Raw genomic sequence first — 16,398 nt, 5'->3', positions numbered from 1 at the left:
GTTTTTAATATTTAATGAAAGCACACGCCTTCTTAATATAAATTTTTTTAATTACCACACAATGAAAAGAGATCCCAAAGTATCTGAAATTATCTTTGAATGAGTAGCATTTTTACTGAGTTACAATTTACATAAGTTACAACATAAAATTATTAAAAATATGTCCCAATCCATTTCATATCATGTTTCATGTCCCGTTTCTGGCCCACGGATTAATAATCTTGTACATATGTGAATTTTTATATGAAAGTGGTCGTGTCTACTCTCCATTGTAAACTAAGATACTTGTATTCCAGGACAATGTAGTAAATCAATAGACTATGGACATGATCAACTGTGTCTTGAAATAGTAGTCACGTAGCATATAGTTCTAGTGTGCATCTGAATGTTTTTCAATTTATAAGATTTGGGAATAATATACTTCTATATTTCTTTTAAGCAGTTTTTTGTGCATGTGTGCGTGCACGTGTATGCGCGCGCGCGCGCGTGTGTGTGTGTGTGCACGCGCGCGTGTGTCTCCTATCAAAAAATCTAAACTACTACACTAATGGACCAGTTTCAAATGTTCAAGTACACCAAATGCAATCATATGTCATTGCCCTTTTCAAAACCACAAAAGGGAGTAGTCCATTCTTATTCAACCCCTTCAAATAGAGCATCAAAGTGATAATTAACATGTATAGCCACAATCATATTATTAAAGTGTCCAAATTACACGAAGATAGTTAAGATTATTCTCCAACAATTACGAAAAAGTATTTGTCGTAATTGCCAACGCCATATATTAAGTCCTTTAAAACATGCCAAAGATTTTCAAATGCAAATCCGATGGAGAGGTATGCCAACTCACCTGGCGCCATCACAACACAATGAAAGTTAGAATGTTTCATTTATGCTGTGGAAGCCAAGCTTCAATGCTGGCACACAATTGTTATCCATGTCACTCTATCTAGATTAGCATTAAACAAATTTTGGCATTCTCGAATTTCAACAACGATTAAAGGTTGGCATCCAGAAATAATCAATGTTAACCTCAACTTCAAAAAAAGACGAAATGAGTCTCAAGTCTAAGGAAAGTAATGAAGTAGTACTTGCATACAAGTACCTATTACCATACCGCCAAAATAATAAGAAGGGTACTTGGGAAGAATTCAAATTGAAACACATTTTTTCCTTTTAATAAATACATTTACCTCCATAAATTCCCACATTATCAAGGACCATGGTCAAAGACAATCATCGGAAGTAATGTACGAAACTCACCAAATACCAATTATAGTGAAATCCAAACCGTACACAATATCTCAACTTTGCTACATCACTACTTTAATGCAAGTAAAATGTTAACAAAGGGGAGAGAGTTTCCTTTCAAAATGGATTAAAATGCGAGTTCCATGCTCGTTGAGACAAGACTTGGTAAGGGGAGAGATTATATCCCCCTCCTTTAACCTTTTTCTCCAATAATAAAGCCGAGGAAAGGAAATTATAATTATTAAAAGGAAACGCCTTTATGAAATAAAAGGAACCTCCGAGCAAATGTAAATTACCACCTAAAGAGTCCAAAACATCTCAAAGTGCCAAGCTTAATGTATGACCTATGGAATCTCCAATCTATCGCATAATGTTGAGGTCCATAGTTCTCAACTAATAAAATTCCATCATAAAAAGTACTAGTTAAAGGATGAACCATTAGTTATCTGTCCTTTCTCTCTTTAACACCATTTGGTGAAAATATATACTAAAGTGAAAGAATCGACAACTATTAGGGAGTTCTCTATTTATCTGTATAACCCTAATTATTATCTTACTTTAGGACAACTAGTCGAACTATTAGTCATGGGCTATACGTTTTCATTCGTTGCTCATAGTCTCTTGTAGTTTCCAAGGGTCTAGAGGAAAAGAAAATGAAAATAGGTGGCTAAGCATGTAATCCCACGATTATAAATTGACTTGGATGCATGCCTAAATAAAAAATCCTCTATCAAGTCCATGTAATCAATAAAAAGTGGGACGATGTGTCTTCACTTATCAGTGCAATCATAATGAATCAAGTACCATAAAGTCCAGAGAATTAAAGGAAAATCTTTCTCTAAATTACCTCCTCTTAAAACTCTCGTCCTATGTTGAGTTGTTGTTCCAATTCCAAGTATCATAGCAATGCGCGCTTATCTCAAACAAGACTGTCTAAGCGTGCTATCCCAAAGGGAAGATAGTCGCAACAAAGCATAATAATCCTGCTAATCGAAACATAAGCTTCTAACAAAATGTACAGCTATTCCCCATCTAATAATCGTGCTAACGAGACAACTTGCCAATGAGCATAAATTTTGCCATGAACCCAGACCAATAAACGTCAACCTTAGTGCATGGCAATTTAAAGTAAATCATCCCTCGGCTAAAAGACACAGATCATCCCTTGGCTAGAGAACACAGGTTATCCCTCGGCTAAGTAGTTATCCAACCAGAAAGTGCTACAGTGACTCCCAACCTGGGGGAAAAGGTCAATGGAGACTTTAGAGCTCAAAACATCCTCCATACCAAACAATAAAACGCATACAATGCTAATCAAGGAGCTTTCTAATATAACCTTCCACCGCCCTTCAACCGTACCTGTAGTTCTTTATAGTGTGTTTCTCTATTATGGAGCAGACGGGTCCCCAAGTATGATTCCTACTCAGAGCATTGTGCTCATAGTTCCCAGGAGGAAATAAAGCATGGCTCCAAAAAAAGAATGCGAAGGAAATAATCAGTAAAACTGGATGCCAGTTAACACGTGAGCCGTCCCCCACCTAGAATACTCAGGAAAAGAGGTCGAGAAGGTGGAGATTGTTCTAGGGCAACTTCATAGTAGATGGACATGGCTGAGGGACCAACACGAAGCAATTATTGGCTGAGGAATCGCATTGAGAAGCAATGCATCCTAACCACCCATTGCCAAGCAAGTCCTCACGGACTACAAAACAAAGAAGGTCGTGGTGGCTCTTATCGGATGTGGCTACTCAGGAAGAAGCTGTAAGAATAAAAAAGGAACTCAAGAAGTAGGAACCGATCATATTGGAGGAACTAATCGTATTCGAGGAACTAATCACATTGGAGGAAGCCAAGATTTACTTTAGACAATGGTGGATAGGGAAACTTGACAAACCTTACAAGGAGATGTTTAAACTCATCAAGAAAAAATGACAAAGTAAGAAGTACCCTTCCTTTTAAAAGGAGACAACACTTATGTAGGCTCCACTGAAGAAAATATACAAATAGTACACTCCCATTTTCAGAGACTATTGTCTACCTTCTCTTGAACCCGATGGGGAGTTATTAAATGCTAGAAGAAAATGCTAACAAATCCAAAAGAGGACTGTGCAAAAATTTGTCCAGGCCTTATTAGACAAACCCCTCACAATGGAGGAGCTAAAAGTAGCAGTAAATGCATTGGCTTATAACTGGACACAAGCTCAAAAATGACACACCCAAAGATTGCAAGGGTCCGTGCGTGCATGCGTGTATGTGTGTGTGTGTGTGTGTGTGTGTGTGTGAGAGAGAGAGAGAGAGAGAGATAGAGATTTTCCAATCTTTCAGATAGGTGTTACAACCATGCTATACTTTGTAACACCAAATCTGATAAGATAGCAGTCTGAACATTTTATATATTTCATGTTGTATCTCATAGGAAAGCAATCTGAACATTTTCTGTATTTCATATTGTACTTGACAATTAACAATCCCCAATCTCACAAACCAGCAGTTCACCTTGAGAAAAGTGCAGAACTACTTCATAGCAGAATGTGACATGCCCATTAAAAATTTATGAAACTCCAGCCAGGCTCCGGAAAATCCTCCAAGTTGATTTGTTCTTTGAATGAGCCACTATGTTGACAACTCAATTACTCTCATCAAACGCACAGCTTGCTTTGAAGTAACAATACTCCGAGTGGTCACTTGAGAAGCACGCTAGTGTCGCAACAACATATCTAATGCACAGCTTGTAAATGAAGCTTCAACCCTGATGCTGTTTTCAGTCGGTTTGGAATGATTCCAAGTGCGAATTGCCACTATATAGAAAGATCTTTCAGCAATTCCAGATATTTTAGCACCCAATAACTCCATAAAAAAGGAAATGACAGTACTGAACAAAGCACCTCTGCCTAGGCGAGTCCAGCCTCTCTGAGCACCGCCTCAAAAGCATCATCATTATCCCAAGGAACCTGTGATACAAAAGACAACAACAAATCAATCACCCTGTAGAATCAAAAACCTCACAAATAAGACCAAGAGCCGCTGACAGCAAGAGGTACAGACTGCAAAACAAAGACTTGACCGAAACTGTGAGATGTATCTTTGTTTGATATGCTGCTTTCGGTCTCTCTACTTTTTTCACGTGTGGGGTGGGGGCACTCTCTCTCTCTCTCTCTCTCTCTCTCTCTCTCTCCCCCCCCTGCACTAGGACTTGTAAAGGAAAACAGCTAGAAGTCAATCCAAGATTCAAGAAATGGGAAAGGCAGAACGAGATAAAGAGACAGACAAAACCAAGAAAGACGACAAAAAAAACAGCAAACACATTCAGCCCCCGCTACATCCTCATCTTCAGCTTCAGCTTCGGCCTCAGTTTCAGCTGCAGCCTCTACATCCCCAGCTACAGTTAACTGCCAACAACATACCCATGACATCGGCCTCTTCCCTCTCCCCTGGGATAGGGGGGTTGTCACAGATTTCATCCCTCCCTTCCTCGCCCGTTACAGCTCTCTCAGCGCTTATGACACCTACTTCGAAGGTGTCGTACACTGCTCTGCATTACGCCTCGACCTTGCTCTCCCCTCTCCCTCTCAGTCAGCCTGCGCTCCCACACCCAGTTGGGATCGCCTCATCCATGCCACTGTCCTCTCCATATCTTACCCAGTCACCACCCACTCTTCAGTCTCATCCTCACACTTTTGTGCCACAGCCCTTCCAATTTCGGCTAGGATTGACCCACCAGAGACTTGGGAGACCTTGCTTATGGAGGTACACAGTATCCATTTGCGTGAGGTGGACCTGACACGCTTCACCCATCAGCAGGAGCGCCACATACAAGAGCAGGCTTATCTCATTCAGGGACTCACACAGGATATCTCGCAGCTCCGGCAGGAGGTCACAGCCATTCACACAATCCCAAGAAGCACTCCAGTTGTTGAGGCAAACATTGCAAGCATGCAATCTGTAAGAGGAGACCTCCAGATGGGTCGACGTGGCCAAACGGGAACCTGCAAAGGCAACCGTTTCGGCTACCCTCATGGTGCAGCAACAAGGAGCCAATAAGGCTCTCAACATCAGAGTCTGTGGGATCCCGCACACTAAGGCTACACCGATGATAGATGCGACAGCTTTCATGGCCACTACTCTGGGTGTAGCTGAGCACAGGATCAAGAGCGCGTGGTAGGTGGGGAGAGACCCCAACTGAGAGCATCCCCTGATCATACGGTTCCATGACACTCAGGCACGACTTTCGGCTTTACCGTACAGGTCAATCCTATGAGATTAGCCAACGATCTCCATAAATGAAAACCTCACCCCCTTATAGGTTAAAGAGAGGCGCTCCCTTTTGCAGCAGCCGGATCAAGCCCACAAGGATGGAAAGTGGGCGGTGGTGCAAGATGGACGACTTCTTACAGGCTCCCGTCGGGCATCAGCCCTACCCCCCCCCCCGCATAGGGAGGCGGGGTCTATGAGACTCAGATCTCCAAGACCCTATCCAGGACCATTTGGACATCTAATAGTACATTATGGTTAGAACCAGGGAACTTCTAGGAATCTTATACAATTCGCAACATAGTCTTTTACACAGAGACACATCAGAGTCCAGAGCGTCCACTACCAGTAGTCAATAGGTACACATGCAAGTCCAGGTTTTTTTGGATCCGGATCCAACACATGGACAACCGGGATCTGTTTGTTGTAGTATGCTACTTCCCTCCCGAGACCTCCCACTTCACTAGAGATATTCGAGATGAGGGTGAGACATCCCCATTTTAGCATTGTCCTCATCTATGGCACTATCAGTAGGGGTGACCAGAGATGCCGGTATGCATGCACAAAGAGATGGTTTGAGCGACTAGGGCTCCACATGGATAGACTCCCTCCCTTCCAGTACAGTATGAACGCTCCGTTTTCTCCCCTCATGTCACACAAGGTCAACAAGGTCATCCGTGAGGATCTCTTACAGCTACACACATTCCGGACCTTGCTGGGACTAAGTGAGCTTCCAATGAGGCTCAACTTCTACAGGGATCACTGCTTGCATATCACAGAGGGTGGTTTCATTGACCCACCAGGATACATGCAGATCCACCTACCCCACTCACTAAGGATCTCTATTGGGCAATTTCAAGTCTCTTCACATAGACTTCATATCGAGAGCGGCAGAGTAGAGCGCCTACCCAGGGAGAGGCGCATATGCACATTATGTGACATACAAGAGGTTGAGACAGAGAAGCACTTCATCTTCAGGTGTCCTGTTTACTATGAGATCCGAGGGCGTTTCTTCTGCCTCTTAAGAGATAGCTCCGAGGTTTTGTCTCGATTCCTCTCCTATCCATACCAAAGATGCTTGGCGGCTTTCATTCATGAGGTAGTCAAGCACCACGAGAGGCTACTTCGATTGCAGAGACAGAAGTAGACTTCTTCCGTGGCAGATCCCTCTCAGAGCTCTATCACGGAGTTCTTCCAGCCACATCACACAGACTCCCACGATACGAGGCCTCGACATGATTGTGACCCAGAGCCAATGACTCGACAGCTCAGACAGAGAGTTGACACGCAGATTACATTGAGGGTATCCCCTCTCTGTTCAGAGTTGGAGCTCGACCGATAGCGGTTACTGTAGCCCTTGTTAGGCGTAGAGCTATGACCAGGAGATGTCATAGGGCCACACCGTGAGCAACCGACAACACGCTATCGCCGATTTCATGCCTCCATTGCCTCATCCACCATGACGTCCTCATAATGATGATGATGATGATGATGATGAGGTTGATATACAGTCGACCACTGACATGACTATGTTATACTTAGTACTATCATTTTGCATTTTTTGCATTCTGCATTGGTGTGGATGCTCGTTTAGTAGCTCCACCCTCACAGCTCGTTTGTACCAGGATTTTCACAATCTCATAGACCCATCTCTCTCTCTCTCTCTCTCTCTCTCTCTCTCACAGAGATGACTATCAGCAGATACTAGCAGACACCACTCAAATCTCGTCAGTTCTCTCCACTACCTCTCCGGCAGTGTTGGGATCTTTTGTCACTCATCTTTTTTTGTACCGTCAAGAACTTGAAAATTCTTGACCCCTCCACAGCGGAGGAGATTTTTGTACTGAGGATTAGGTCCCATGGGTCATTTTTGGCCCTCCGAGGACGATAATAAACTTCTACTTCTACTTCTACCTCTACCTCTACCTCTACCTCTACCTCTACCTCTACCTCTACCTCTACCTCTACCTCTACCTCTACCTCTACCTCTACCTCTACCTCTACCTCTACCTCTACCTCTACCTCTACCTCTACCTCTACCTCTACCTCTACCTCTACCTCTACCTCTACCTCTACCTCTACCTCTACCTCTACCTCTACCTCTACCTCTACCTCTACCTCTACTTCTACTTCTACTCTCTCTCTCTCTCTCTCTCTCTCTCTCTCTCTCACACACACACACACGCACTCCAAGTAGAGACCAATAGGTGGACAAACGTGCCATAAGAGAATCGAGTTTGCAGCTTCTACCCATCACAGGAACATACAAGGTGAATGCCACACACTCCTCACTTATTGAACCTATCAGCACATCAGAGAGAAATATTAAATAAAGATGTCTACACACATGAACTTGCACATCCTGTTCGACCAACAGCCGAAGAGCTTGCATCAAGGAGGCATTAGCAATTTGCAGTGAAGTCTTGGACCAAGCACACACGCTTGCAAGCATGCTCAGGGATGCAAACACACTAGCTATTGTTGTTGATAGCTAATTTTAGAGCTACAATGTGTCATTTTTTCAAGGATTCACCTTCGTCCTATAGATCTTGTTGGGTCTCCAACGAACATTAATCATCTCTCTCTGTCTCTCTCTCTCTCTCTCTCTCTCTCTCTCTCTCTCTCTCCCCCCCCCCCAAAATAAGTGCACATCCTCTTCGACCAGCCACCGAAGAGGATAGGAGCCTTGCATCAAGGAGGCATTAGCAAATTGTAGTGAAGACTTGGACCAAGCACACACGCTTGCAAGCATGCTCAGGGATGCTGTCACGAGGACGTGAAATTATGGGAGTTTTGATTTGTGACTTCCGTAATTTGCGCGTGACTGCCTTGAGCCTCTAGGGTGCGAGGGTCCGACCATGGGGCGAGACTTGGGAAATTAAAATTCCTAGTGGGCCCTTGGAAATAGTGAACGTGCGCTCAGTTACTAGGCAATTAATTCCTAGGGTCAAAGTGTGCAACGGGGGGGCCAAAAGAGTGGTGCAACTACAAAAGGGGCCCAGTGCTCTTATTTTGAGTTCAGTTGGCCAAATCAATTTCAGAAGGAGCCAGATCATCAGTTGTGACCTGCCAGACCTTGCCAAGAGCTGCTAGAGCAAAAATCACAGATTCCCAGGAGCTTCAGAGCCTGCCAAAGGAAAACGTCACCAATCAGGGTCTATACCAGCACATCTAGGACCTGCCAAAGGAAAACGCACCAGATCCAGGGCCTGTAGCAGATTGCGATTTCTGCCAGGGGTGTCTGCTGCAAATTGCGATCCAGTTTCCAGGTCTTCCGGGCTGTGCTAGGTGATTGGATCCTGTTTTGGTATTGTTTCCAACTGTTTCCGGGCTTCTACAGGGATTGTGATTTCTTTTCACAAGTTTCCAGGCTGTGCAAGGAAATTGTGATTTCTTTTCTTGGTTGTCCCGGCTGTGCAGGAAAATTGTGATTCATTTTCCAGGCTGTCCAGGCTGTCCAAGAGGATTGCGATTTGATTCTAGTGGCTTTCGAGCTGTGCTAGCTAACTTTGGCAATTTTCCAGGTGTGGGTGTTCGCTTCTAGGCTGTTGTTGGGACTGTGCCAAGGCAAAATCAGCTTATCTCCGCAGGATCTTGGTTTTCTAGCCAGGGTGACCTTTCTTCTATGGATTCCAGGTAGAAGAAGGCTTGTCTTTGCCTGCTTTTGCCGTTCCCAGGTTGGTCGCTCGCTAGTTATTGCGTTTGGGTTTCTTTCCTCGTGAAGAAGGGTTTTGGGCAATGGCCAGGGAGGTTATAGACTGTGGCAACCCGTTGGGAAGTGTTTGGTTGTCTGATTGCACCAGAGTTCAGCTGTTGAGGACTCTGTCTTGCAGTTGTTCAGCCGTGTTTGGCTGGTTGGGCACTTGCATGTGCGATTGCAGGAGTGGTTCAGATAGTGGATGCTATTGGGGTCTCTGTTGCATGCTTTGGTTGGAGGAGGATACAGGATTGCCTAGGGATTGGATGCCGTTCACTGTTTGAAGTTGAGCAAGGAATTACAGGGTGGGCTGGACGAGAAATCTGAGGACGTTGGTTTGCCTGTGGAGCAGCTTTCCAGAGACCTTTGTAATCAGCCTCTTGGCTTCAAATGAATGTTAAATAAATACCGCAAGGGGTGCCAGCGTTTGGGGCCAATCAGTGTCTTTGTTTCTAAGTAGGAGCGCTCTAGATCCCTTGTGATTTGTGGTGTGTTGCAAATTTGCTTGTCTATTTACTGTATATGCTGTATTTGTGTGGATCCTACCACCCTTTACGTTGTTGAGGCTGGTTTCAGATGCAAACACACTAGCTATTGTTGTTGATAGCTAATTTAAGAGCTACAATGTGCTATTTTTTATTGGATTCACCTTCGTCCTATAGATCTTGTTGGGTCTCCAACGGACATTAATCATCTCTCTCTCTCTCTCTCTCCAAAATAAGAGCAGAAAGTCACACCTATGGAATTGGGAAATGAGAAAGTTTCTTTACACTATGCCTGTACAAACAATGATCCTGTGCATCCTAATGGGCTCCCGGGCTCTCTAGGACCTACTGGAAAACAATAGAAACTTTACATAAAAGATTTCGCATAGGGGAATTGGGGGTAACTCAGACACTCTCCCTCTCTAGGACATACTGGAAAAGAATAGAAACTTTACATAAAAGATTTCGCATAGGGGAATTGGGAGTTAAAACTCAGACACTCTCCCCCATCCTACAAGCTGAGGCGGGTATGATACCTCTCTAAGGGGAAGCATAATGCCAATTTATGACTTACCTCAACAAAGTTGAGACGATGGATGCCAGCAAGATACCTGGAGAGGCCTTGGAAGATACACACAAACCACTAGATGGCATCGAGCTAGGATGAAATGGATGGAACTATGGGGTATAATAGTTGCTGATATACCAAAGGATGCATGTGAAATCCGGAAGATAGTGGCACAAAAGATGCTACAAAAATTATGGCAAGACCCAAGGCCAAAAATGCAGTTCTACAAATAGGGAATTAATCCAATGGATAGCCATCGGATGCAAAAATACCTTGTGGAAGACATATCAATGTTTAAAAAGGCATCTAATATGCAAATGAGAACCGATCTAGAGGGTCCCAAGATAACAAAGATATGTAAAATCTGCCCCACAGGGGAGCTGGAAAACAATGTTGGGCCTATGCACACGTCAAAGAAAGATACAATGGCACGAGAGAACCTAAAAAACCTATTACAAAGCTAGGAAGTTACAGAAAAGAAGTTTTGGAACACCACAACAAGGTACTTGGATTAGCACACTAGCTACTAGCTACATATCAAGTCTATAGTATTTTCTGTCACCGGATGTAAAAGATCATTATGTGTTCATAGTGGTCTCTCTCTCTCTCTCTCTCTCTCTCTCTCTCTCTCTCTCATCAGAGATTTCAAATCTAAATCTAAAGACTCTCGGTCTTAAACTAACGTTATGAAGGCCACTTCTATTAGTTTTATAGTCCTAGTATGTATCGGTGTGATATAATAATCGAGCTGAGATGCCATGTGCACTCCTCAACCCTCTGGCTTATCCAGATGTCGCAAGTCTTTTTGACATTTTGTACTTTGTCCCATAGACCCGTGAGGTCTCCTGCAGACGTTAATATGACTCTCTCTTTTGTACTTTGTCCCATAGACCCGTGAGGTCTCCTGCAGACGTTAATATGATCTCTCTCTCTCTCTCTCTCTCTCTCTCTCTCTCTCTCTCTCTCTCTCTCTCTCTAGCTGAAACAGGTATGTTACCTCTAGAGGGGGAATCATTATGCCAATTCATGGCTTACCTCAACAAAGTTGAGAAGATGGACGCCAATAGAGTACCACACAATGGAAGCTACACAAATCTGCTTGTTGGCTTGATGTAGATACTTGGTTTGTGTTTTCTCCAAAGTATTGTGAACCAATTGATAAATATCTGACAAATGCTTGGAAGAGAGTGGACGGAATCATGGCTTATAACAACCGCTGAAATGCCAAAAGATGCGTATAAAATAAGGGAGAGTGTGACGTAGAAAATGATAGAAAATGAAACCGGCCTCTAATCACTCACAAGGAAGTGAAACTAAACCTTTAATTACTTCAACACTTATCTACAGCTCACAAAGCATATATCACAACCATTAACCATTGCATGATCACCATTTGGCATTTACCCATTTGTTCACAAACAAAACCACTGAAAGAGGAATGGAGGCTAGAATGCCCCTACTCAACAAACATAGACAAGTGCACCCGATTGGCCCCAAACACCGTGGCGCCCCTTTCGGTATTTCTTTATATTTCACAATGAAATGATTACAAGTTGCATCTGGGAGACCTTCCCTGCAACTGAGCACGCAGCCCCAATTCACTGAGCCTTCGAAAGGCTTTCAAGCATAGAACACCATCACATAAGTGCACTTAACCCATAGGCTCAATCCAAAGGCATTCTCTTTTCCAAGTGCAATTCCATTGGCTGTCCAGATGCAGTCACACTGCACCCCAGCTGCACTCTCTTTGAGTGGTTTCCAGATGGCATTCACAAAGCTTTTCAAAGCTCCAAAATAAAATCAGCAAAGTACCCAACCAAAGAATGACTCATGTAGCACTGCCTGGGCACCTGTGAACCAAGAAAGAGGCGGCACACGAGGCCAACCAATAGCTTATGGCAAAAAGAAATTGCAGCAACAAAATCACAACTCACCAAGCCCTGAAAACTCGAACCAAGTCCTCAATCGCCAAGAGGACATAGCAGCCAATGCCCAATTGCATTCTCAGCCAAAGAGGAGTGCAAAGGCATGAAGAAAGAGCATTTACAAGAGCCAATCAGCAAGAATTCCACTGAAAAATGCGAAAAGAAGCACTTTTGTCGCAAAGAAGTGAGGAGTTCTTGGGCTCAAAAGAAGCGTGCTTCAAAGAGAAATGCATTGAGAAGGTTTTGGAGAAGTTTCGTCGCCAGAAAGTCCTCCAAAACTGAGAAAAACCAATCAACCAGCGCGTGGGACCACTCAAAATTCAACAGAAAGCTGTAGCTTTGCAAGAGGAGAGGTCCAGAAGGCTGTAGAAGCAAAAAGGTCCAGAAAAAGCCACTTTTGCAAATTCGACCAGCAAAATAAGTGCTCAGCTCTGCCCGTTCTACCAAACGCACGGAGGGAAAAGCATATCACTGTGAAGGGGAGGCAGAGGGGAAGCCATCGGGCCAAACAGAAGTCGAGGAATCCAAACAGGTGAGGAGTTATGAAGAAAAGCCACTTTTGCAAATTCGACCAGCAAAAGAAGTGCTCAACTCTGCCCGTTCTACCAAACGCACGGAGGGAAAAGCATATCACTGTGAAGGGGAGGCAGAGGGGAAGCCATCGGGCCAAACGGAAGTCGAGGAATCCAAACGGGTGAGAAGTTATGAAGAAAAACGGAATTCAGCTGAAGGAGGCTGAAAAACCACTCCAAAATCTCAACAAAGAGAGAAGATGAGAGAGAAAACCACACATGTGAAGTTTAGAAAGCCCAAGAAGGTCCAAGAATGGCAAAGGAGCATGTAGAAGGCACTAGAGCCACCTGGAACTCTAGGGGAGCCACTGAAGGTACATGGCCCTCTAGGGAGCCCATTAAAAATGCCACGCCATCATTTTCCAACAACCACTCTTTTAATTCCTTGGAATGGCTTTGGACCTAGGGATTAATTACGCAATTGTACGGACATCCGTACGACCGTACAAACAGGTGCGCGATGCTGCAAGAATCCATCCGACTTGTCAGCAATTGATCTGCATTTTTGAACAGTTTTTTGCGCGGATCTAGACTCTTTTCAATCATTCAGGCCTTCCTCCACGTGCTCCAACCTACTCTAGCACCATTTGGCTGGGATTCTCTCCCTCCCGATTCAGATCTGCTGGTATAATTGGATTTGAAGCTTTTCACCCTCTTTTATGTCACCTTTGCACACATTGGAATGACATTATTTGCTCTAAAGATTGGGGCTTTTGTGTCACATTTGCAGATTTTGCAGTGATATTTGCTCCCTTAAGTCACATTTTGGGCCTTTTGCAATATTTGCCCTATTTTGACTTCATTTCCACTCCTGTACTGGGGATTTTCGATCTATTGTTGACAGATTGCGGGATATTTTTAGATTTGTAGGTTATTTTGCCACATTTGCTTTGTTTCAGCAAAATGTGGGACTTTTGATTATTTGCCCCAAATTTGACAGTTTTGCTCTTCCAAAAATTGGGGGTTTTGTCAATTTTGATGAAATTTGCAGCGACATTGTATATATATATATCTTTGTAAGACTAGAATAAGTCCAAACATACAAATTTAGATTGGCAGTGACATTGGCTTGGTACAGCCAATTATGGGCATTTGGTAGACATTTACATGCAGGAACATTGGCATTGGCTTGGAATTGCAGAACATTGAATCACATTTGCAACATGCAGTACAATTTGGGGCTTTTTCCCATTTGCCCTCTTTTTGGCATATTTGCCCTCTCAGATTTTGGGTCTTTTGCCAGATTTGTTGTCCATTGCAGTGACATTTGCTTTATTTACCTCAATTTGGGTATATTATGCATTTGCCCCTTGATTTGGGCTTGTTGTCTTATGAGATTTGAGGCACGCAGCCTCCATCTGGGACATTTACAGCTCAATCGATCATTGAATACATTTGCAGACATTTGCCCCTTGTTTTGGGCTGATATTTTTACAGGACAGCTGGGAAAGGGTCCTTTGACCGGACAGATATTGTTTTGCAGGTCATATTTTTTGGGACAGCACGTGCATTTAGCTCATTGTTTCAGCAGTCAATTTTTGGTTGGTCAATGCCTGACATTTGCTGTCATTTTTGGACAGTCAGCTCATTTTGCAGTGAAAGCCTTGAGGCTACTCTTGAGCGCACATTTTTCCTTTAGAGATTTATTTTTGCCATGGGAAGCAACGATTGGATGGGTATGTTCTCAGCTGACGACAAGCTCAATGGACCCAATTATCCCATGTGGTCATACATGGTGAAACATTTGCTGGCTGCCAAAAAAAATTCGATCTTAGGATCGGATCTTCGACCTTCCTCTGTGGCATCCACTTCTGCTACTGCTACAGCTGGTGCAGCTGCTACAGCCACTTCTGGATCTACTGCCACCGTTGGTGCAGCTCTCACAGCCACCTCTGGATCTACTACTACTACTCCAGCCACACCTCCTACACCTGAACAGGCCAGATGGGATGGTGGAGATGCCCAAGCACATTCTATCATTGCTTTTTCAAATTTCAGTCACGAGACATATCATTCCTCACATTCGGTCTTGCAAAACATGAAAGCCTGCGTGGGACACCTTGGCTCATCTTTACCATGTTCGCAATGAGGCACGTGTTGCTTTCTTACGCATGCAATTGGAAAATGTCAAAATGGAAGAGGGGGACAGCATGTATGCATACATCACAAAAATCAAGGATTTTCAAGAGTAGCTCATTATTGTGGATGAAATTATTTCAGATGCTCAAGTAATGTCCACAACACTCAATGGACTTCCTGATTCCTATCAGGGGTTTGCTACTACATTGAGGTTGGTTACCATGGGCAATCCCAACACTTATACTTTCGACCAACTTGTTTCCCTTCTCCTGCAGGAAGAGCAAAGTCGCACAAATCGTGCTGTGGCTTTTGTCGCTAATCACAAAAATAAGGGAAAGAACGGGTAAAATTACAGCAAACCCAAGCCTTCTGGAGGCTTATCTACTGCTGGACACTCATCTATTTCTTCCTCGTCTGATGCAAAGAATAAAAACAGCAAACGTTGTAATTATTGCCGGAAGCCAGGACATGACATTTCTGAATGTCGTTAGCGCATCGCTTCAGAAAATAAAAAACAGCAAAAGGGACTTGCTGTCACTACTACTGCTGCTGCCCCAAATCATGGTCATGAGCATAGTTTCCAGGGGTTTCGAAAACGGGGAAAAACGGTGGAAACGGAGTTTCTGTTTTAAGGTTAATTTATATATACATATGTCATACATTACAAAGTTGAAAGATAGTACATACATCTTAAAATTTCACAATAACTTATAACTTCAAAGTTCGGCAAAGCCGCAGTGATAGTACTTGTTGCATCTATCTTTGTATCCGTCGGGAGTAAACAGCTCCTTGGATGGTGATATCACCAACATCCATGCTATCATCTATCGCCTCTGACTCCTGAGTGTCAGCCTCAGATGAAGATAAGAGAGGATCCTGCTCCTCTGGCTCTGCTGAAGTGGAAGCGATGGATACGGCCCTTATTCTCTGCCTCTGAGAGCGGGTGGAAGAGCGAGTGGTACGGGTCGATGATGTCAACTCCTCATAAAGTAAGGAGTACATATCGCGCTCAACCTCTGGGATCTCTGAAATGAACTTCACCTTCTCAATGTCGATCTTGTCCACATTCACCTAAGAAGCTCTAGATCAACCTATTTCTCTTCTTTGTATGGAAGAGTGCCCAAGTGCTCCAATTCTTCTCACATGGACCGGAACTACAATCCTAAGAGAGCACTCCAATGACAATGTGTTTCTGCACACATAATAAGTAGAATGTAAGTTGTAACTCACACTAGACTATGTTGCATGATGCATCATGCATGTAGCTGAAACTTGATTGTATGGGTAGTAAATTACCAGTGTGGGAGCACAATTCCCATACTTCTCCCACCATGAGACAAGCTTTAGCCGAGTCTCTCAAAGCTTTGTCGTCTCTCGACCAAAGCTCCCCGTATGGTTGCAGAAGGCCAAAAGATCATCCTCCATACGGCCCTACATGTATACATCACCATGGGTCACCGCCCTCATGAATGTCATGAACCCATCATCAAGCTTAGTGTTCTCACATTGCTCCTCATTTTGCCATAGAGGATGCAATACATGTGCTACTGCATGAATTGGTCTGTGAAAC

At 43.7% G+C, this 16,398-nt stretch overlaps 1 protein-coding gene and 1 pseudogene across 3 annotated transcripts in view; both read right to left on the bottom strand.

Moving 5' to 3' along the window:
* Positions 1 to 3,626: 3,626 nt before the first annotated feature.
* LOS4 (P-loop containing nucleoside triphosphate hydrolases superfamily protein) overlaps positions 3,627 to 16,398 on the bottom strand; it is a 37,592-nt gene continuing 24,820 nt past the window's right edge. The window contains exons 8-9 of one of the 3 annotated variants that reach the window (XR_015541899.1): positions 4,297 to 4,415; positions 3,627 to 4,202 (exon numbers count right to left, since the gene is read on the bottom strand). Coding sequence is in view for 2 of the 3 variants with exons in the window: in XM_087382851.1 (XP_087238977.1) it covers positions 4,143 to 4,202 (60 nt within the window). In the remaining variant the exon portion in view is untranslated. The remainder of the gene's footprint in view (positions 4,203 to 4,296; positions 4,416 to 16,398) is intronic. The other 2 variants (XM_087382851.1, XM_087382850.1) reach the window with 2 other exon arrangements.
* On the bottom strand, positions 14,463 to 16,304 carry LOC147895759 (uncharacterized; annotated as a pseudogene).

The sequence above is a fragment of the Dipteris shenzhenensis genome, chromosome 12 (genome assembly GCF_047967505.1).
Source record: "Dipteris shenzhenensis isolate YYH24624 ecotype China chromosome 12, Dip_SZ_1.0, whole genome shotgun sequence".
NCBI lineage: Eukaryota > Viridiplantae > Streptophyta > Polypodiopsida > Gleicheniales > Dipteridaceae > Dipteris > Dipteris shenzhenensis.
Note: the sequence above shows the minus strand (reverse complement) of the source record. Positions and strands in the feature narration are given on the sequence as shown.